Below are 22977 nucleotides of genomic sequence, written 5' to 3'. Positions count from 1 at the left end.
AGAAGAAGGTGTGACTACCGGCGATGACGTCAGCGCGACAGCCGACCCTGCAGCCTTGGTGCAGCCTGGTGACGACGACGGCGTGACAGGAGAAGGGGAAGATAGAGTGGCGGCCGAGGAGGAAGATGGTCCAACGCCAGAGAGCCAAGGTGTCACAGGAGACGGTTTGACAGGAGAAGAACTGGATCCATCGCCCGGGGAGGACGAGTTTCCAACGCCAGCGAGTGTAGTTGATACGAGACCTAAACCTGAAGACGGCGAAACAACTGCAGGGGAAGCCAAACCAACACCTGCAACTGACGATGGTAGCGCGCCTGAAGATAAGGACGATCCAACACCACAAACTAAAGACAGTGAAGAGCCAGAAGACGAAAAGGGTGTGACAACTGAAGATGGAAAAACTCTGACGCCCGATGGTACAGCTGATGCTGGACTTAAGACCAAAGACGGTGACGAAACAGTTGGAGAAGACGGACGCACACCTGTTGACGAAGATGGTGCTACGTCAGAGGAAGAGCCCGCGCCGGAAAGTGACGACGGCGACATGCCTGAGGATACAGAGGATGGAACAACTGAAGATGGCGACGATCCGTCACAAGCAAAAGATGACATCCCAACAAGAGAAGACGGACCTACGACTGCAGACGAGTACGGACCGACACCGGATAGTGCAGAAGGCATAAAACCTGACGGCCCGGACGGTGTATCAACCGGAGATGAAGAGGGTCCCTCACCTGAGGAAGACGAGAAAGAATTCCCAACGCCCGAAACTATCATAGACGCAAGACCCAAAGACAAAGACGATACAAAAACAGCAGGGGAATCCGTACTCACACCTGAAGACAGAGACGGCCCTGCCACACCTACAGATGAGGATGGTCCCACGCCGGAGAGCAAAGACGGCGTCGACTCTGTGGGTGAAGAAGATGTTTCAACTACAGACGGAGAGACACTAGTAGGCGAAGGCACTCCAGCGCCCGGAACAGAGGATGGCACTGGAATCGACGAAAAAGCAGGTGCAAGAGCAAAAGAAGAGGATGACATGACAGCCAGGACGACAGATGGGAAAACACCAGAGGAAGGATCGGCAGAAGTCCCTGAAGGCTCGGGAGTGGAGGAGGATGGTTCAGCTGAAGGGAGTGGAATAGAGACGACCGAGGAGGGATCTGCAGAAGGATCAGGAGAAGAGGACGAGGGCTCGGGTGTCGAGGAGGAGGCGTCAGGAGCAGAACTCGAAGGAAGTGGGGCAGCAACAGCCGGAGACGGTTTAAAGCCTACGGATGAGGACGCCTTCCCGGAGGCAATTAAAACTGTAGAAAAAACGGAGGACGGTGATGCTGGAGTCACACCTGAGGGTACAGATGGCGTCACAACGGACGATGAGAGGCCAACACCTGGTCCTGACGACGACGCCATAACTGAAGGTGCAGGGGATGCCATAACGGAAGAAGGTGCCACGCCAGGTCCTGAAGACGCTGCAGAGTCTGAGGATACAGATGTCGTAAAATTGGATGGAGAAGACGGAGAAACCCCCGATGATGATGTCTTCCCGACCCCTGAGACTAAAGATGGTGCAAAGCCTGCCGTGGCAGTGGAAGGAGAGGGCCCTACGCCGAGGCCTGAGGACGCTTTGCAGCCTGACGACAAAGACAGTGTTACAACTGACAGAGAAGACGGGGCAGCCCCTGGTGACGATATTCTTCCGACACCCGAAGGTGTCGATGGCTCAAAACCTTCCAGTAAAGTGACAGATGAAGAGGGACCGACGTCGCAGCCTGACGACTCTGTACAGTTAGAGGGTAAAGACACTGTTACAGCTGAAGGAGAAAAAGATGAAACAACTGACGATGAAGTTCTTCCGACATCCGAAAGTACAGATGTTGCAAAACCCGCCGATATTCTGAGACCTGACATAAAAGACGGAGACATCACCGACGATGAAGAAGCTCTAACAACCGAGAGTGAAGTTTCTGAGCCAACAGAAGGACAAGACGAGAGGACGTCAGATGAAGATGCTGCGAAGCCCGAGGGTACGACCCCGGACAAAGAACACGACGCGACGGCGAAGGACGATGAGACCCCGAAGAAAGAAGAACTTACAGAATCCCATGAAGGATCCGGCGTAGAGGAGGAGGGTTCAGCTGAAGGGAGTGGAACAGAGACGACCGAGGAAGGATCTGCAGAGGGATCCGGAGAAGACCACGAGGGCTCGGGTGTCGAGGAGGAGGCTTCAGGAGCAGAACTAGAAGGAAGCGGGGCAGAAACCGGCGATAAGAAAGACACACAAGTACCTGGCAAAGATGGCGTGGCACCAGACGACGGGGGAGATTCGCCTCTCAGGGCTGAAGATATCAGAGCGCCCGTAGATGATATGGAAGGTCCGACGCCCGCCGGGGACGTCGACACAACGTCCGAGCCTGACGTCAGTGCAATACCCGGCGATAAAGACGGTGTAACAACAGACCCAACAGGAGAAGACGTGCCTGGAATCGAAGACGGTCCAACGACTGATGCTGAAGATGACGGCGTGACAACACAAGAGGAAGATGGTGTTACAACAGACGAGGCAGGAATTGAAGATGACCAAACGCCTGCTGGTGAAGATGTGACAGCTGAAGGAGATGACGGAAGAAAACCTGAGACTGACGACAGCCCTACTCCAGGGACTGAAGACGGCGAAATTCCTGATGATAAGAAGAGTGTCACAACGGAAGACGGAGAAGGTCCCACAGAAGAAGCAGGCGAGGAGGATATCACACCTGAAGGAACAGGTGTGGACGTGTCTGACGATGAAGAACTTCCAACACCCCAGACTAAAGACGGTACAGCAGCTCAGGGTAAAGACACTAAGACTGATGAAGAGCCATCTAAGACTGGGGACGGTCCGACCTCAGCCAGCGAAGCTGTTGCAAAGCCGGATGGGGAGACAGATAAGGATGAAGATGGTCCGACTCCAGAGAGTGAAGAAGGTACGAAACCAGGAGATGGAGAACGTACTACACCGGAAAGTGAGGACGGTGCAAGACCCAAGGATAAAGGGCCACCATCGACGGAAGGTGAGACAGATACGGAAGATGTTCCGACTCAAGACAGTGAAGAAGTTACAGGGACGGAAGGTGACGACGGCCCTGCGCTAACAATTGATGATGTTACAGATGGCGCGATCACTGAAGATGATGAGACAAAAGATGGCCCCACACCTATTTCACTGACAGAAGATAGAGACGGGATACCCGAGGAAGACGAGCCAACACCTGCCACCTCAGAAGAGACGAATGCCACGGTCTCTAAGACAACGGACGGAAAGGCACCAGAGGGAAAGCAGCCAGCAGAAACCCACGAAGCCTCCGGCGCTGAGCTTGAGGGCTCAGGTGATAAAATCGAAGGGAGTGGAGAAAAGGATGAAGGATCTGGAGTAGAAATGGAGGGAAGTGGTACAGAAGGATCTGGAGAAGACCACGAGGGCTCGGGTGTCGAGGACGAGGCTTCGGGAGCAGAGCTAGAAGGAAGCGGGGCAGACACATCACGTAGAAAAGATGATAAAGCGCCTGGGAAGGGCGAGAAAAGTCCGACACGCGATGGTGACGTGCCCGCTGAGCCGTTGCCATTAGAAGCTACAACGTCGGTAGGGCAAACTGACGATTCTGTAGGAGGTGGGGAATTACCAACTGAGGCGATTGCCGCACCTGTCGGAGATGGTGACGAACAGCCAACCGACGGAGCGAAAGTAAATGAAGAAGGGCAACAAACTTCCGGAGAGGCGGCAGATACGGCTACTGGGGCAACGGAAACTGCAGACACATCTAATGGAGAAGCTGCGGCCACAGAAGGACCAGAAGCAGACACTGCGGGATCGGAAGGAGACGACGACACTGTAAAGGGAGGTGACACAGCAGACGCGTCTAATGGAGAAGATGTAGCTTCGGCCACAGAAGCACCAGAAGCAGACACTGCGGGATCGGAAGGAGACGACGACACCGTAGAGGGAGCTGGGGGTGGTGAGGTTCCAGAGGATGACCTGGAGCCAACTGATGGACGGGGACCTGCTGAGGGGGCACCAGGAGAAGGTGATTTATCTTTCAGTTGTTCTGTATCTGTATTAGAGTTTTACTAAATCATTCGTTTATACTACTTGGTGCTAGAGCAACGACAATAGAACACACAGTCACCAACCTCATCACAGGGTCATCTTTATGTTTGAAAATCTTTCTTTCTCTGCATGTCCATGTCTTCAAGGTGACAGTACAACGCCAGGGGAAGACAAAGATGAGACATCCGAAGACGGCGTCCCTGCAACTGGAGAAGACGACGAACTAACATCAGATGATGGAGAGGAGGAATACGAAGAACCAACGGATGTAACGGCAGATACAACAGAGAAATCATCAACGAGTATTGAGGATACAACGGAAGGTACCGTAGAAACTGCGGAAATTCCCGAGGATGCAACGAAAGGTGCCGACGGAACACCGGAAGGTGCCGAGGATTCAACGAAAGGTGACGAAGAGAGACCAGAAGATACCGAGGATACAACGGAAGCTGCCGATGATCAAACCGACGGAGACGGAGAGGAACCTACTGGAGATTCTGTTGTTGAAGATTCTGATTCGGATGGAGATGCGACAAAGACGGGAGAAGACGACGGCGATTCAGGAATGAGCGGAGGAATAGAACCGGAGGGTTTGGACCACGCTGCAGGGGAGTTAGGATCAGGGGATGCCGGGTCAGCAGAAGGTCCGGTAGAGGGTTCCGGCACGGAGGTGTCACCGCAGACGGGACCGGAGGAGGACGGGTCGGGCTCGGGTCTGGGTCAGGACATGGATGGTTCTGGATCGGGGGATGACACGGGATCCGGCATGTGGGAGGAAAAACCGATCAACGACGGGTCCGGGGATTTCCCTGTGTTGGATAAAGTGTTGGAACACCTGGTGAGACAGAACGACGAACTGGACCAGCAGAGCAAGGCCATCGACGCACTTAAGGTGAGGCAACTCTACCCTTGTATTTGGCACATTTCTTTCTCTCTCATCTGTTAAACCAAGAGTGCCGCGTATGTTGTTGCAGAAGGGAGTATATCTTTGTACATAGTCTCTCATATCATTGTATCTTCTTTTTCATACATGTGTTGTATTTGCAATTAGCCCTCGGGCATGTATTTGCAATAAACTTGCTTCTTTATAAAATGGCTACATGAATCAATATATTATCAAAGCGATCAGCTATTCAACCGACCATTTATCTGACCAATCCGTCAAATTGTTTATTGATCAATAGACCCTATCAATAATAATCACTTTTAAACGTATGGAGAAGAGAAACATGAACTTGATAACACGTCGTTGCATAAACTACTTTCAAACCTTTCCGAAGCCTCTTAAACAATTAAGCAACCAATCTATCAAATTGTATATCAATAAAGTAATAGCTACTCATTAAAACGCATTTGCTGACTTCATGGAGACGGCGATTATGAAAATCGGTGACAATTGGTGGCAAAAACAACTTCAGAACCTATTCGAATTTTGGTAACCTTCTGTAGAAAGCGTTCACAATGAGAGGCACGTTGCCTTGAAGACTTTTTAGGTTTTAGACACACCTACGATTTGGACCTTCTACTGTCACTGTCAATTACCGTAAGCAGCATACGACTGTACTCAGACACAACAGACTTTGAAATTGGACTCGCCGTAATGGTTCTAGGTGAGGATACTACTTACTTACTTACTGCCCTTAATGCCAGTCCCGGCATGTAGGGCAGCAGGTGAGGATACCAGTATCTACCAAATCCGGTAGATAATTCGGTAATCTGTGTATTTTGTATGGTTTTAGGAAGAACAAAACTAAAATAGTCACGGTGATATCATGATCTGTTCCTTGGCTCGTACGTACTGCCCGGACGAGGACATGTCCCGGCATGTGTGTACGTGACCATGCGGCCCTCCAACGCGTCACCTTGCCGCTTGCCATTTGTTTTAGATTTCTTTCCCATCACCACAGCCGCCCTTTCAATTGTGCCGGGCCGGGATCCATAAAACCTCGCCCTCTCACCCACATTTACCTCAACTCTGACCGGACGATAACCAAACATAAAGTTACTGAAAGAAAGACCCGTGTCGATTTTCATAGTGGGTCGACGAGAGGCCAGGAAACTGGCCGATATCATAAAGAGTCACAGACGTTGAACTGTTCTTGGCATTTCCATTCGACCTTAACTCGGGAGACAGTACGTACCTGATGGCAAACAGGTGTGGTCTGCCCATCTGTGCGGATCCTACAGTAGCCACGTAGAGTTGTTTCTAGGTCACGTCTAGTATCGTTGTTTTGGAAGATGACACCTTAAGATTATAACACAGAAACGTAAGCTTGCTTCGGTGTCAAAGTGACATATAAGAACTTGTCTACTGGACGTAACTCATCGTCTTGGGGCGCTAATTGTGGGTCAGGTCTTCCATAGTTGTTTTGCAAAGATGCATCTTTTCATTATAACGCAAAAGGCAACTTTGTATAAATGTAATGCATGATATGACGATAGTCTTACACAGTTACATCGAATGATCTAGACGAATGATCTACATCTAGACGTACAGAAATTACAATTGTTTGTACACAGTGACAAATCAGAATATAAGGCACCCAAGCATGGCGGATATTCTATCAAGAGTTTCATAAAAATGACCTCACAAATGTAGTATGAGTAATAACGTGAATGAAAGACTTTAATGTTCATTATTGTTTCCAAATCAAACTGCACAATTTGAATGATCGATGGTAATATAACGCAATTTCAACACTAAAGCTATTAAGCTGTAAGGTTATCCCTATCATATATACTGAGGACGCTAACCATGTGTTTCGTCTGAAGTGTAGGACTCCTACGTGAAGAAGGAACAAGTGGCTGAAGTCGTACAGAACCTGCTGGAGGAGATTCTCGCCTCTGATCAGCCCAAGTCTAGAGTCCGTCGAGCTGTAGGTGAGTACAAACAATTTAAAAGACTCTCAACTGGGGAAATACGATCATGATCATATTCTCACTTATCTTCCTGGCGACCCCGTCATGTATACCGTTACATTGAATGTGCACGTTCTATGACATCAATTTCTTTGATTTCTTGTTAATTGATAATTGTTAATTAGTTAATTCTAAATCCACCCGCCATAACACTTCTTTAAACAAATCCCGATGAAGTCGCCTGGACCTAGTGTCTTCAGAATAGCACCACTTGTAGTACTAGTGAATAGTAACGTTAACGGTCTCTAGACATTTTGGACGCCTCGGGGTAAATTGTAAATCAATGTACGGCACCATATTGAGAGCCCAACATTCCAACTTGTTACGGGATCACCTGCGAGTTCAATGGGTGTGTTTCCTTCTACATGCTTCATTCATACCGCACAGTTTATAGTTACAGCTATGTTTTGTCTTCAAATGTTTGCCGGGGATTGTGTTTTTAGTGTCATTCCAAATCTGACCAAAGTTTGAGGTCACTTTTTATCCTGGTTGTCAGCGGCTCGATTGGCGAAATCGCGTAAAGCTGGTCCGAGGTTTGTGTCATGGGAACTCTGCCAGGGCTGTGGTTTGTTCGCGCCAGGTTGTCCCTGTCTGGGGTTGTCTGATGCAGGACAGGTGGAACTGCTCTGACGACAAACTACCTTGTATGTCTTTCTCCCCCTCTCTCTCCCTCTCCTCTCTCTCTCTTTCTCTCTCACTGAGTCTCTCTCCCCCCTCTCTCTTTGAGTCTCTCTCTCTCTCTGAGTCTCTCTCTCTCTCTGTGTGTGTATGTGTGTGTGCCTGTGTGTGTATGTGTCTGTATCTACATGTATCTATCTGTCTGTCCTCACACTCTCTGTGGTGAGGTTATACGTCAGTCTAGTATCTTGCACTGGCGTTGTTCCAGCCAAATCCAAAATTGTTGGGAGATAACCAGTGTTATGTCTCCCAATATTTTTCATTCAATGGTATATCCATACAAATAAATGAATAAACCGATCCAAGCATTATACAACAAGATTCCGTTGCGACAACTTAGCCTCGCTAGCTCTGTCATAGGACGCAGAAGCAATGCTAGTATTGTGTACGAAAGGGGCGTAGTCTCGCGAATGCCGAACACATGTGTAAGGTTTGTTCATTCCATTGTGATGTTCCCTACTGATCTGTGAGTAACCAAGACAAACTAAGTGTGGGCATGGTGACTGATAAACGCGGCCTTTTTGAGAGCTGGGAAAAGTATTCAAACGGTGCAAAACGCCCCAAAAATGCAGACATCGTTTGTCGTAAAAATGCAGACATCGTTTGCCGAAGGTAGGGTCTTAATTTGTCACGCTTGTCATGTTGATAACTTCAAACGTTCAGTAGCTATATATAGCCCTTGACCTCTCGTGACTTTTGAGCCTTGTTTCGTGCTGACCTATTGTTAAGTCCCACCCTATCACCATAATGTGTAGTGAGCACTGGTCCACTATTATATTGGGAAATTTCAATAATCTTATAAGTTTGATCCCCCTCCCCAATCCCCAACTACATATATTGCGACAGCAACGGAATTAATTAACTAACATCTGTGTTTCGGCTAATGGACTTACGTCTAATATGTCAGGAAACGTCCAAACCGACTTAATGTTTTTTTTTGGATAATCTCCAAGCAGATCTTTGGGTGGGGGTAAGGCAGTATCAAATTGGCCAGTCTTCGGTGGGGAAATGCATACAGACTGGCCAATTTGATACTGTCTTACCCCCACCAAAAGATCTGCTCGGAGATTATTTTTTGGAGAATGTCTGCTTTTTAATTCCTATACATACATTTATTTGCAAAACATCTAATTAATGTACGTTCACAATTTACATTGCTAGCTTGCTGCGCTCGCCACTGTCCATTTCCTATCAGACAAGATGGCGGTAGTACGTCCTGGTGACCTTGAAGGTCAAACTTCAGGTCACTGTCTCAGTGACACTGATTACTACAGATGACTCGGTATCTCTGGCGAGGGAAGGACCGTGACCTTCAAGTCCTGGTCATGTCTCCCGTAATCGAATGTCTGCAAGGTCAAGACGATCTCATCGGTCATGATTTTGGAACGCTGACCTCAGTATCCCGAAATAGTACAGGAGCCAAGGCCTGAAAAAATGAGTTCGTTCAACCCATCTTACCGATATTGTGGTAGAGGGGGCCCTTTTGCATCGTAAATTATGTTTTTTTCTCAAATTGGTATCATGCTCCCACTAGCGCTAATTAAAGATGTATTGTTAGTGGGACACAGGTGTAAAAATGCATATTTTTAAGGGGGAGGGGCCAAAATCTAAACATCAACATTTTTTCCTAACAAATGGTACACTGGTAAAAAAGTTAATTTAAAAAAAAATATCTGACACCATTCGGGAGACAAAGCTCATTAGTATTATTTTTTTTATTTGTGCTATGAGGATGATCCTGGTCTGGTCATGCCCACAACCCTAGCTTGTTGTTAAACTGGCAATAAACGTCAGGCTAGGGCGCTTTGATCTAGAACTGTGATTTATGCAGTACGATAGCCCAGGTATTTATAACTGAAGGTGGGAGGGGGGCATTCTTTAGTAGGCTTCATTTTTTTCTTGCCCGGGTGATATTTAGTATTTGGGCATCTCAAAATGCAATGGTAATGACTTCTTAAACTGTCATCGGATCTACTCGAGTAGAATTATTCATTAATGACGAAGAAAGACTGGTCACGTCCCTCATCGAATCATAAATGCTCAACTATCGCTAGAGGTCACGCCGTACAGTGTATCATCATGATATTCAGCTGATGGCAAGGGGAGGGATGACTATCCTTTACTGCTATCTTGTCGAACACGCATTAAATGTCTAGGTTAGGACATTGACCATCATTCTTTCTGGAACTGTGATCTCATGAGTTGGGACTGGAGGTGGGGAGGGGGGCAATGAAGCTGCTGCTGATCATGACTGTTTTTGACATTTGATTTTTTTCAAGGTGAGCGCTATGACAGGGGGGCATAACCTCTGCTACCGTGTTCTTTGTGTCCCATCAGGTTATTTATTGATATTAGGGGGTTCAGTTACAGACTTCAAACGTCTTCACTTGCGGACAGATAATGAATCCAACCTGTTCCAGTTCTGAGATGACCTTCTGGTTCGGTTATCTCTGCTCTCCCGTCTAGAGAAAGACAGACGACACGCCCCTACTCAATGGTAAACCATCTTCCGTAAGCTGTGTCGTGAAGATCTACTGGAAAAAAAGAACACTGTCATCTAACGTTATAGACTCTGTGGTACATGTTAAAAGCAAAATTGGTTTTTAATTTGTGATTTAAAGCGGCGCAGAGGGGAGATTTTTTACAGGCTGACTCTTAAACTAAATGTCATCCCGACAAGTGTTTTAGATTCACGAGATGGGAATCTGCTCAGTCTGCACGTGGGCTTCCGCATGTTGTAGATTTTACAGTGTAGGTGGTTTTATGTTTTACATAATTCAAATGGCCATGATCTATACAAGGCTTGTACTGTCAGCAGATCTAGGTGATATGTGAAAACATTGGTTTGAGTGTTTCAGAACAGGTGTAGGGTACAGATAAGACTATTTAACAGTATTAAAAGGCAGGCACAAAAGGACCTTGTCTGATTTAGAGTCTAATAGTTTCAGCCTGGTCAGTATCTTCCTCACTTTGCAGCAGACTCGTGCGATTGAGCCTCCTGAGTTCCCTGTGGTATTTTTCCTGTCAATCACAGGCGAGTGACATCACAGAAAGACGTAAATCCTTCAGATCAAATAGACGAGGCAGAAAATTGGGGGGCGGGAAGAGCTTCAAACATTTTGTTTACACAGAGGACGGCGTGAAGTTTGGGACTTGAGCAGCCCCATAAGTACTGCTAACGATGACATGAACCTCTCGTTTGTAAGCCTGGCTATCGCGGGGTGATCTAGCGGGCTCGGCGGGATGGCCACCTGTACGGGTCGGGAGGTCATGCCTGCCCGCGGCGTACACGGATCCCGGCACGTCCCGGGGGCCGTCTGGGCAACAAGTGTTCAGGACATTCCCATTCTGCAAGAGAGCCGGAAAACGCATTAAAGAGAAGCAACCTTGGCAGTGAGCGTAAAGCACCACGGCATACAATCATTTTAAAGTCATCATCACGTATATTTCTGTGCAACTCGTAGATTTTATACCTCTTCATTTATTCCAGACTGTTATGTAGTCTTGGAGACAGACTAGTGATAACTCATAGAGGAAGCTGGAAAATGCATTAAGAGACATATGTTGAGAGTAAAACTGCTGGCACCATAGCGCAAAAATCATTTAAAAGTCATTAACACGTACATCCTGTGTAAGTCCTAGCTTTCACCATTCGTCATATAAGAAGTGGTGAGCATATTAGAGAAAACCTGCAGCTGCCTAACTATCACATTATGGTACCTGTGTACATGTACATGTTACTTCCTCCAATCCTTAGTCCTAGATCTACTATTTTGAAAGTCAACTAACACTTTTAGATGTTGTCATAATGACAAACAAACAAACAAACAAACAAACAAACAAACAAACAAACAAACAAACTGTAAATATCACATCCTTCCCGGTGGTAACAGTGTTGCGCGTGAACTAAACCAGAACCATCTGGTGTGGTCTGGTGCAGTCGGGTTAATTCTGACCCAACCTTGTGCCTGGCATACAGAATCTTGGCTACTGATGCGATATCCACATGTCGGTCCGCCGATGTGCAGTCACGTCCGCTGCCACCAGACCTGCCCTTGAACTAGACACATTTATAACTGTCTCAGACTAAGCAATGGTTGTGCCCAATGTCGCCCCGGTACCGCTGAAACTCACATCAGGGCCGGCAGTATCGGGTCGTGGGTGGTCCGACAACTTAATCCATTTTCAATCCGGATTTACATGTTCAGACTCAAAATAATACTGATAATAAAAATACCAATTGAATTGCGCTTGTGCTTTAACACAGATTCAATCAAAAACTGGTGATGGAATTTGATAATATATCTTTATTGCTTTAGTTCTCTATTGTCTCTGAGTTGTTGTGTTGTTGTTTGCTTAGATATGAGACGCATTTTCTGCAAGCGTCATAGTTTTATAAGCTGTTAGATAATGATATCGATAAGCAACATTTTAGAAAACAAAAATAGTGACCGAGTTTACAGTCGATTCTGTATTTATTATGCGAATGGCAAGCGTTGGTATCAGTTAAGTTGAGAAATACGCTGCCGCTTGGCCCGATTGCCTGTAGTTTCTGTATGAAGAGATTTTGATTTCGACTTCGTCCCAGACTGCTACACCTGTGACCCTTATACAGGGTTTCACTACCCCTAGTACTACAGTACTTTATCGATGTGTAGAAACGATTTGCACCAGTCTGAGGGGCCTCCATCCTGCATAACCGTCCTCTGACCCGGTCAACTGTGTCAGGTCGAATTATTTCCTACAGTACAGAGGAAAGTCCAGGGATGTTAGCCTGATTTTCACTGGCGATCTTAGTGATTAACTAATCCAACATCAAGACGCAAATCGAGGTCAGATAATGCTGAAGGTCATCTTGACAAAATGCTAGTGACACTTAGAAATATAGGCGCCTTGTACATCTCTCCAGCTCCACGGATAAAGTTGATATCTTCTTATTAAGCGTGCTTATGGTAATTTGATTCAAATTTTGCATTTTAGAACGCTTGTACAGGCTTACTTAGGCCCACTTTAGACTGGGAACGGTTTTCCAATCCAAAACCCCTCAAAACGTTTCACAACCGGTAACTGATGAACAAACGCGCTGGCCTAAAAACATTGGACCGAATCACTCCCCCTCTCCTTCCTCCGGCCGGGGTCGAAGGTGGACCGTGTCTGAGGGCGACGCCTACAAATAAGAGCAAATTGCCAGCAGACAAGGCATGCACTGACCAGTCTTACGTTTGGATGCAGTTCTGTAGCAATCTGATAGATGGTGCGCTTCTGTTGTGTTTCAGGTGAGGAAAAAGACGATAGACCCTGCAGCTGCCCTCCCGGCCCCAGGGGACCACCCGGACGGGACGGTAGTGCCAAAACGGCGCCCCCTAGCGGTGCAGTGTTCACGAGATGGGGGAGGGCGGAGTGTCCCAAGACTTCAGTACTTGTGTATGAAGGTGAGGCGATTTGAATTTCTCTTCTACTATACTGGCAAAAGTCAGCAAAAAGATATTGACAGCAAAGTACCATATGTAATATACATTATGTAGTTACTACCATAGGCGAACCTAGTAGGACCGACTTCGTTCCATCTATAACAGTTAGTTGAAGACGCTCTCTTACTGTACAATCAACAACAAAACATCCATCCACAACAGGCACAGCCAGCGGGTCCTCCTTCGACGAACCGGGCGGCGGCGGTAACTACTTGTGCCTCCCTCGGCAGCCGGCGTACAGGGACCCGACGGAGGGCACCCAGCCGTACCGGGCCTACCTGTACGGGGCCGAGTACTGGGCAGTAGACCATGCTAAACAGGTAAGATGGAAAATCTGGACTGGTTGTCATTTTATGTGAAGTATAGTTTGCTTTTACTGAGAATGGAACGTGTTCTATCCGTTCTATTTAGAGTAGAACATGTCGTACACAGTATATAGAACGTGTTCTATGGAACGTGTTCTGTGCAGCCTATTGAATATGTTCGCTATGCATTTTATGGAACGTGTTCTGAATATTCTTTGCAGTCTATAGAACGTGTTATATTCAGCCTATGGAACATGTTCTATGAAGTCTATGGAACGTGTTCTTTGCAGTCTATAGAACGTGTTATATTCAGCCTATGGAACATGTTCTATGAAGTCTATGGAACGTGTTCTTTGCAGTCTATAGAACGTGTTATATTCAGCCTATGGAACATGTTCTATGAAGTCTATGGAACGTGTTCGACACAGTTGACGTCTTTTGAGACGTATTCTATGGAATATGTCCTATGCAGCCTATAGAACGCCTATGTCATATGTCATTTCTACATGTGTTTTTTTTTCACTACAGGACACTCTACACAGGAAGACGATGCCGTGCGCGGTGTGCATGTCCACCGGACGGGCGGCCCAGTTCACCATGCCGGCCCGAGACGACTGTCCCGCCGGCTGGACACGAGAGTACCACGGGCATCTCATGTCCTCACACTACAAACGATCCAGGTCAGGAAAAATAAACAGTACAGTGGGAATATCATTGCCATCTAAATCCATATCTTGGAAAAACCATATCTTTAAAGCGATATTATGTAAGATTTTTGCGCCAAAACTGTAAATATAAATAATGGAAATTTCCCCATCTATATTGTCATTTTCAGTAACTGTCAATATAGTCGCGTCACTATTTCGCTTTTCCGGCGACTCAGCGCAGCGCGAGAATAAGATGCACCAGGCCCGCTGTAGTTTTTTTTTTTTTTCAAAACTACCATGGTCCCAAGCCATGGTCTTTAATCAAGTCCACAAAAGGTGTACATAGGGTGTCATCAGACAGAGTATCAGACAGAGTAAACACAAGCATATTAAATAGAGACGGGTTGATATACCAATACTTATCTAACAAAAGTTATATCACTGTTATCACATAATGTCGTAAACAGTTGGAATACATTGTGTTTTTCTAATAATCTCGGCTTATCTTTATATCTGGTCCATGACAGAAATATTGCGTATTTTGCTACAGTAAGATAACTGTTGGAAGAATCGCTAAGTAACACTGATTCTATATCTACATTTATGTGTCTATTAAATATTTGCTCAAAGATTTCTTCCCAGTACCCTGTTAAGCGTTTACAGTGGATGAACATATGCATATAGTTTTCAACAGTATTACACTGTTGTAGTTTTAGGAGGCTCCTAAAAAGAATGTAAACAAACAACGCGTTCTTCGGCAGCTTCAACACGTTATTGCAGCGCAACGACGTTGATCTTTTACTCCCCAAATGTCATTATGAACCCAGGTAGGCTTATAGCGCAAGAAAATGTGTAAAACAACGATGTTTACAACAGTGAACAATCGTACATAATATTGCTTTAATTTTATTGAAAATGGATTGCCAAAAAACCCATTCATCCAAAAATTAGACTTCGGTAAGTTTCCATGCTATGATGATGTATGTTCCTTCTATTCCCTCCCCAGAACACAGTTTATATGTGTGGACGGCGATGCGGAAGGCGCAGAAAGCTCCTCCCGGTTACGGAAAACCTCCCGACTCGTTCCCGTGGAGGTGCGGTGCAGCGAGGACGGGCGGACCGGGTCGTCCTTCCCCTGCGGGCCGTATCAGAACGGCCACGAGCTAACGTGTGCCGTCTGTACAGCGTAGAGAACAATTTTCTTTTCTCTTTACTGGGTGAGCGCTACCTCTATGGGTGTAACGTACGGGGGGATTACTGACCATTGCTCAACTCAGAAATCCTGGTATTCGGGCTTTCAAAATTGGACTCTGTATATTCCTTTAACTTCGGGCCAACATAGCCAGGGGAAAATGAGAATTATGAAACGTGTTGTAAAATATGTAGTGCATATATAGAATAGGAACGTCAGTTATTTTACTGTATTCTATATATCGACTATGATTTTTATGTCAATTTTGACAAATCCCAAATGTCGGAACACTGAAAAGAGAAAGAAAAAACTTATCAATTTGACGCACTTTGTAATAAGCAACCCTCGCCACGTGTATGTATTACAATATATGTATGGACCTAAAGACCGGTGTTTTCCTCTTCTTATAATGTCAAAGCATAACAACTATTGCAATAAGAAATAGATGTTCGCTAGAGTCAATAATATAGACTAGATACATGTAATGTTTGCAATATCAAATGCATGAACGTATAGAAATATAAGGTCCCAACTTCATCCCTGACAGGGGATCATATTAACTCTTGAAGTGACCAGGACACTTGCTGTGTTGAATATAATCAGTACGTAGGTTACTGTTTCAAAGCCGTTTAAGCTGCTTTGCTTCCATTTTTGGAAAGTTTTAGGAACGACTGCTGTGCTTGTATCTGAGTACAGATGTGTATCCGACACTTAGTATATGAATGCATGAAGGTACTAACGTAGACCCAAGCTTAGTTATTAAGACGCTGTTAAGATTTATTTACTTAATATTAAGATAAGTAAATGATACGTAAATATAGGGAAAAAATGGAGAAAAAATCGTTTTCTTATGACAGATATGTAACGTTTGCAACATATTTTGCCATTGCCTGTTTTGATTAGTTTCTCGTTTTGAAAGAGATATTAAGTCCATATTAGGACATATTTGTAAGATTTAGAGTTAGGATAAAAGAGCCCTGGGTCAATATGTGATGACTGAACTGTGAACACATGTGAAAAGCTACATTCGACACTGGTCCTTCCGATTTAAACCGACAGTACCAAGTGTGTGAAATATCCATAACTAAGCGCGTTACATATTGCAAAAAGCACATTCTCTTCTAAATCAAGTAGTCCTTCAAAAATGATTTGACGAATCCAAAAAACTAGTGTTATTAGTTTAACCATTCCTAACGTTAATAGAAAAGAATACCAATAAGATACAATCATATCTGTAATGTCACAAAACATTGTTGGATAGTATCTCAAAAGGCGGTGTATAAAACAGGATTCACCAAGTTCAATGTTTGTAGTGTACATTTTTTTACTTGTGGTGAATTGTTCAACTAAGTAGATAAAATCCACATAAACGTGTAACTAGGCAGGTGGGTGTTGACGTTAAAAAGATCGTACGTCAAACACTGAGACACATACAAGTATGTCAACAACAAATCGGAAAAAGGTAGTCATGACGGCATGCCAGCCCCGGCTTAAGACTTCGTTCTTTCTTACAGTCGTGTTGATTCAATTTCACTGCGTTATCATCAAATATCAGGGCTCGAAATTCATTTTTGGGAATAGGTGCATTCTACCTAAAACAAGATTACAAATCTTACTGCTCCTCTTCTGAGCTTGAATCTGAAATGGGAGCTAACTTCAAAATGTTAACAAGTACTACAACAAAAATTGTATCATTTTTCTGATACTTAGATGCCAAGAATATCCTGTATACTATTATACACATGATACATACAAAATACCTTCAAAATATTTGTGCATCGATCCACAGAAAAAAATTGGGTGCACAGGTCCAATTTTGGGTGCACTGCGTATACGGTACACATGCACCCAGTATTTCGAGCCCTGAATATGGTATCACAGGTATGCCTTATGTTATACATAGTACCGTCTCCTGAGAAAGCCGTCCCACTCCTCCGTCCTCCTGACCAGCATACTACATGTGTCCCTGCTCACCTTGAACTTCTCGTGCCACTTGTGCTTACGGAAGATGGCCGTCTTGTTCGTCACGGTGCTGTGGCAATACTGCGACACCTTTCGTAAGATGTTCCGATAACACTCGACCTCCTCGTCAAACTCCGGACCCTCTTCGGCAATCTTCGCCCACAGCGTTCTGTTGAAATGTTCGTATAGGAAGTAATCGACCATGTTGAATCGTCTGAAGTTTACAGCAAGACTGTCAGGTCTGGGGCGGAAGTCTACGTTACGGATCTTACTGAAAAATAAATGTCTCATATCATATATAATATCCTGGACCTTCCAACACATGTACCTCTTCAGCAGCACCAAGGACTGGTCTAAGTACTCGTAGATGAGAACCAAGGCGAAGTCTGAGTCCAGCTGTTTGATGACGTCCATTGCTGCCTGAGTGTCCTTCATGTTCATGGCGCCATCCAGCGGGAAACCCAGAACTGCAGACATACAGTTCCTGGTGCAGTGGGACGTGGTCTTTTGTGATTCCCAGTAGTTTGGATCGTCTAGGTAGTCCTTTAGGGACGTTGCACGTGAACTTGACCCTTGTCTAAGGTATCTGTACATCTTCGACTCAAAGAAGTCTGTCTCAAACCTCTGAAGGGGATGTCTTATGATTGTGATGTACTGAGTAGTCTCTGGGAACATGGCGCGCATGGCGTCCTTGTTGTATCGTGCTCGATGTGCGAGGATGTTGACCTGGTTAGGGCGGGAAAAGTTGACGGAAGGTTGAAGGAAGTCTTCCCGACGGATTTCTCCGGATCCTATGGACGGGCTGCCCGGAATGACCGGCAGGGTGACGAACAGGTCCTTCTGATACCCAAACCGGAATAGAACGGATTGTACCACTTCGGACCCGCATGCAGGGGTGTAGATGAACACCACGTCCGTATTCAGGATGCACAGACCTTCTTCTTCTTCCGACTTGCTGGTAGAGGGGAAATAATGGGATTAATTCACTATCATCAGTTAGTTGGCCTTGATCAATCAAACTCCACATTTTCACACACCAAGTGCGTAACAGGACTATAGCGGAAACGTAACCTTATAGTTAAACCTAATTTGGGTGACAATGAATTTAGATACAACTGTATTTCTCTTGATACTGTTTAAGCTAGCGACTTGTTCTATCAAGAAAGCCAGGCACTATGCTAGGTTTACACGTTAAAAGTCCATGAGATATTCCCAATCTCCTGCTCTTGTGGATAATCACAGCAAAATTTAGACCACCCCTTTACGCTCTTTACGCTTAAAATATATTTCTCCCAAAGACCCAGTGTCAGAGCTGTGCTTACGTGAGAGCCAGCGGGAAGACATGTTCGGTGAGACCGCGGTGCGCCGCCGTGGTCTGCAGTACCGTCTCCTCCCGCGAGAGGACCAGGTACAGTGCCACCACCGTCATGACGGGCAGCAGGAGAACCACGAACACCGCCGCACGGACGTCTCTGTTCTCCATACTGAGGGGGAAACGGTCGTTATCGCAGGGCTGGAAAGTCATTTTCATTCGCAATGAAATGCAGAAACATATATAAAGGCACACAGACACACAGACCCCCTCCCTCTCGGGCACTCAAAATACACACACACACACACACACACACACACACACACACACACACACACACACACACACACACACACACACACACACTCACCCCCCCCCCACACACACAGCGTAATATGTAAAGCCACTTAGTCACCTTTTACGTTCACCCCTCCCTTCAATTACACGTTCGTCTGTGCTCAAAGCTGTTGTGTGTTCAATTTGTTGGCGGCACATTTACCTTCAATACAAACAACCTCAAGTTTTGATGCGTGACAAAACTAATCTTATGCTTCATTATACATGTAATATGTTAACGACACCTCAAGCTGCCTAGCGCCTAAAGAGACCACTCAATGGACTGAGCAAAAGTGAAATTGTAGACAGTTGGTCTCGATGTTCAGATTAGCGCCAGACAAGGGGTGAGAGGGCGTTCACCTCAGTGAACCATATGCATTGATGTGAGAACATGAGACACTTGTCGACACTCACAGCCCCCAAAACCCATGGGTTGAACATGTATACAATCATGACAGACTTTAATTTCTGAGTTTGCTTCTTCAATCTATGTGAAAATCATTAGACAAGCAGTATGTTTCGTGCACACACAACACATCAATTATAGAGAAAACGTCGTGAGAAACAGAAAACTATTGTCTATGTAATTTTAACAAAAGAGAAAGATTGAGCAAAACCTTTTCATCAACCGCTGGGAACTGCTCCGTCTTCTGCGGACTGTCCTCATCGTTGATTGTTCTTAGATAAAACGTCTTAAGACGACGATCAACGTGGAAGAAATGTACTCATGACGTGTGCGTGTTCTGTGGTACCCTTGAAATGTTGACTCGCCCGTTGTGTGATTTTCGCGCAGACAGAACCGGTTGGGCAGGTGCTGATATGAACAACCTTTCAGGAACGACATCTAGCGATATCGCCTCAACTTGCAATGTTTCCGACTGTATGTATATGTGTGGAGTATATCAAAAGATAATCACTTTATAATATTAGGTTAAAACGTGAACGTGCCATTCTCCTAAGCACGAGATATCTACCTTCACAGAAAGTAAATAAAGCCAGAAAGAACAGGAAGATGGCAATCAAATAAAAGGGACTGTGATCAATTTTTTTTTATTTACACCATCATAACATACAACCAACCAAATAAACGTTTGACAGCAATGCATAATTTATAATTACAGTTCAAAGCTATAGTGGAATACAAATAGAATTACAATTAGTAGCCACTCACCGAAGATATATATATATTGCCGTAATATATATAACATTGGTTTCGAGTAAAATTCTTCTTTTAATAACAAAATACTTCGATAGGTACATGTATATCGAGTTCTATAACGTACTCGACGTGTGACTCTTCTCAAAAGCGGGACCCCGAATTTAGTTGTTGTTACGCTGTGACTAATATGAACTGTACCGCGCTCTGAACAGTTTGTCCCATTCACCTGCCTTCATCCTCAGTTCCCCGCACATCTGTCTGGTCACAACAAACTCGTCATCCCATTGGCTACTCCACACCACCGTCTGGTTAGCCACCTTCCAGTCGCGTATCGCAGAACTGCAATACCGCGACACCTTGTCTAAAACGTGCTTGAATTGCTTGACCTCGCGCTGGAAGTCCTCACCCTCCGCGGCAACCCTGGCCGAGAAGACGTCGTAGAAGTGATAATACAGCAGATAGTCAGCCCCGTTCACCCGTCTGAACAGGATTTTTTGTTCCTCCTCTATTTTACCTCTCTGAGTGGCCGCTGGTTCCATGAGACCTGCGTCATACAGTATGTCCTTGAAGCTCCAACACATGTACCTCTTCAGCAGCACCAGAGACGGGTTCAACTCCTCGTAGATCAGAACCAGAGCGAACTCTGACTCTAACTGATCGATGTAGTCCATCACCGTTTTGTCTCCCGACCATGGGGACATTTTCATGCCCGTGCGGACGGGTATACCCAAGGCTTGGGACATGCAGTTACTGGTGCAGCGGGGGTTCGCGTGCATTTTTCTCTTTTCCCAGAACTCCGGTGCGCCCAGGTACCTCTTCAGAGCAGACTGGGCCTGTCCTGCCCTGGGCGCAACATCAAACTGCTTCTCCAACTGGGAGGACACAAAGTCCGTCTCAAACCGGTCCAAGGGGTTCCTCAAGATGGTGATGTACTTAGCGTTTCCTGTGACAATTTTGCTCAGGGCATCGCGGTTGTAGCGCACCTGGTGGGCGAGAATGTTTACCGCCGACTGTCGTGAGACCAAGGCCGGCGGCTGGAGGAGGTCCTCCCCGCGGATGTCGCCGGACGCGAGGCCCTGCCCGATGAACGGGCTGCCCGGTTTGCGCGGCAGGGTGACGAACAGGTGGTTACGGTAGCCGAACCGGAACAGGGAGTTCTGCAGGACGTCAGACCCGCACGCCGGGGTGTAGATGAACACCACGTCGGTATTCAGAACGCACAGCTTTGTATGTTTCCTACAGAGAAATATATACTAGTATATCATAAAAGATTTCTTAAGAGTTTAACGAGACGCTTTTTAAAAATGTTTCTTTTATTTGTCGTCTCGGAAACCTTACTAAAACCACGTTGTAGATAGAAATAAAAAGATGATTAAATTTGCAAAGTGTTGGCATCGATTTACAATTACTAACTGCACTGGACAAGGTGGGGCTTACTTACTCCAATGTCGTCTAAGTCATTACATAATTTATAGATACGGATAACTTTGCTTACGTTGTCTCCATTAAAGCGACACTGTTGTTATCGGGGTGTTCTCGGACGCTGTTATCGGCCTGGACGCGGCGGACGCCGCTGGGGTGGCCTTGTTCCGCCTGGACGCTGCCACCGCTGCGGTTACTGGGAGGCCGCGGCCGGTGAATCAGTTCATTCTCTATGACGACCAGGAAGACAGCCGTGATCACCACCGCAGCCTTGAAGACCAACCAACTTCTCCTGCTCATAGTAACCGTGACGCTGGTAAAGAAAAAAAACACAATTTAGCATCAGAAGCTAAACCGAGAAATTCTTGTCCCCAAATTTGGGACCGCTTCCTTGAGCCAGGGACAAACTACCACACGGCTGTTCGAAAACCATAAAATTCACGCATTTAGATCACACATGTGCACTACTGTAGCCACGTTGCCGATGGAAAAGTCACATGTACGTACATTTGTTGGAAATGTATGCAGCTCACACGTCTAATAAATAAAAAAAACAATGAAAGGGATTTAGGGTAACAAAAACTCCTGACCTATATACATGCATCATGCTTCAATTAACATAGATATACCGTCGTTTGCAATTAGTTTTCTACGTCAGTTTGTAAAAAAATCGTGATTTTAATGCAACGTTTGTGATCAAGTCAGCATCAGTTGCGTGAACAAAATGATTGTGTGCTGTGATTTCTCAAGGCCTGAAGTCACTTTTCAATGACATGTCCTTCAAATATTTGTATGTAAAAATTGACTAAAATGACCATGGCCATATGTATGTAATATACAACTCCTCTCGACCGTAAAGCAAAGTATAAGTACTCAATGACATATAAGTCTCACGGCCTCACTAACTGTACCCAAACGAAACGAAACGAAACGAAACAAAACACGACAATCAATTACAGTAGATGTGTCGCTCATTAACTGTTTTAATACGATATATAGGGTGTACAAAATCAGCGTGCAAGCCCAAACAGTCTGTATAGTCTCGGACTTACCTTACCTACATGTACACCGGCAACAGTTGCTATGTCTCGGGGTGGTACTCCCAACTTCCTGTCGTAAAGACACAGGACACACCAACCGTGTTTTATAACACGTCAAGCTGTACCGACATGGAGAGCTGCACTGAACTGACGGTATCACCAGTAGGTATTGGATCCTATCGGAGGCACAGCCGGTTCGGCAAGTAGATACTTTAACTCGAGTGCGTGCCCTGCGGACAAGCTCTGCCTACCGACAATAGACCATTCAAACTCTTAGATTATATGTAATTACTTGGAAACCCAACATTTGCTGGCGAGCAAATACAGCATATTTCACCCTTTCTTCCTCCCTATTTCAAAATACTAGTAGACTGTTCCATATCAACCTTTTCCATACCCTCCTGTTCGAGGACTGCCCCGTGGTCATTTGAGGTCATCCAGTAA

General features: G+C 45.6%; 2 protein-coding genes across 2 annotated transcripts; one reads left to right on the top strand and one right to left on the bottom strand.

The window, feature by feature from the left end:
* The first annotated feature begins 1121 nt into the window (after window positions 1-1121).
* On the top strand, window positions 1122-15300 carry LOC109476936 (dentin sialophosphoprotein-like). The gene is made up of 8 exons (XM_019777953.1): window positions 1122-1139; window positions 1301-4067; window positions 4237-4982; window positions 6868-6970; window positions 12964-13119; window positions 13321-13478; window positions 13992-14143; window positions 15117-15300. Exons 1-8 carry the CDS (start codon window positions 1122-1124, stop codon window positions 15298-15300), a joined length of 4284 nt encoding a protein of 1427 aa, XP_019633512.1.
* Window positions 15301-17195: 1895 nt separating this feature from the next.
* Window positions 17196-22576, bottom strand: LOC109476935. Its single transcript, XM_019777952.1, has 5 exons — window positions 22546-22576; window positions 21567-21806; window positions 20270-21307; window positions 18587-18748; window positions 17196-18219 (listed from the first exon to the last, which is right to left on the bottom strand). The coding sequence occupies exons 2-5, from the start codon at window positions 21791-21793 to the stop codon at window positions 17196-17198; spliced, it is 2451 nt and encodes an 816-aa protein (XP_019633511.1). The 5' UTR covers window positions 21794-21806; window positions 22546-22576.
* Window positions 22577-22977: the final 401 nt, after the last annotated feature.

This window comes from Branchiostoma belcheri, unplaced genomic scaffold, assembly GCF_001625305.1.
Source record: "Branchiostoma belcheri isolate BF01 breed outbred unplaced genomic scaffold, Haploidv18h27 scaffold4, whole genome shotgun sequence".
NCBI lineage: Eukaryota > Metazoa > Chordata > Leptocardii > Amphioxiformes > Branchiostomatidae > Branchiostoma > Branchiostoma belcheri.
Note: the sequence above shows the minus strand (reverse complement) of the source record. Positions and strands in the feature narration are given on the sequence as shown.

Bases quoted from the DNA above. Each gene is read 5' to 3' on its own strand.
- LOC109476935 (XM_019777952.1), bottom strand. From the start codon at position 21,793: ATGAGCAGGAGAAGTTGGTTGGTCTTCAAGGCTGCGGTGGTGATCACG. The intron at 21,308-21,566 runs GTAAGCAAAGTT...ATTTCTCTGTAG, and splicing joins GTCGCTTTAATGGAGACAAC to GAAACATACAAAGCTGTGCG. The intron at 18,749-20,269 runs GTACAGTTCATA...TTTCCCCCTCAG, and splicing joins GACAAACTGTTCAGAGCGCG to TATGGAGAACAGAGACGTCC.
- LOC109476936 (XM_019777953.1), top strand. The intron at 4,068-4,236 runs GTGATTTATCTT...CATGTCTTCAAG, and splicing joins TGAGGGGGCACCAGGAGAAG to GTGACAGTACAACGCCAGGG. The intron at 13,120-13,320 runs GTGAGGCGATTT...CATCCACAACAG, and splicing joins TTCAGTACTTGTGTATGAAG to GCACAGCCAGCGGGTCCTCC.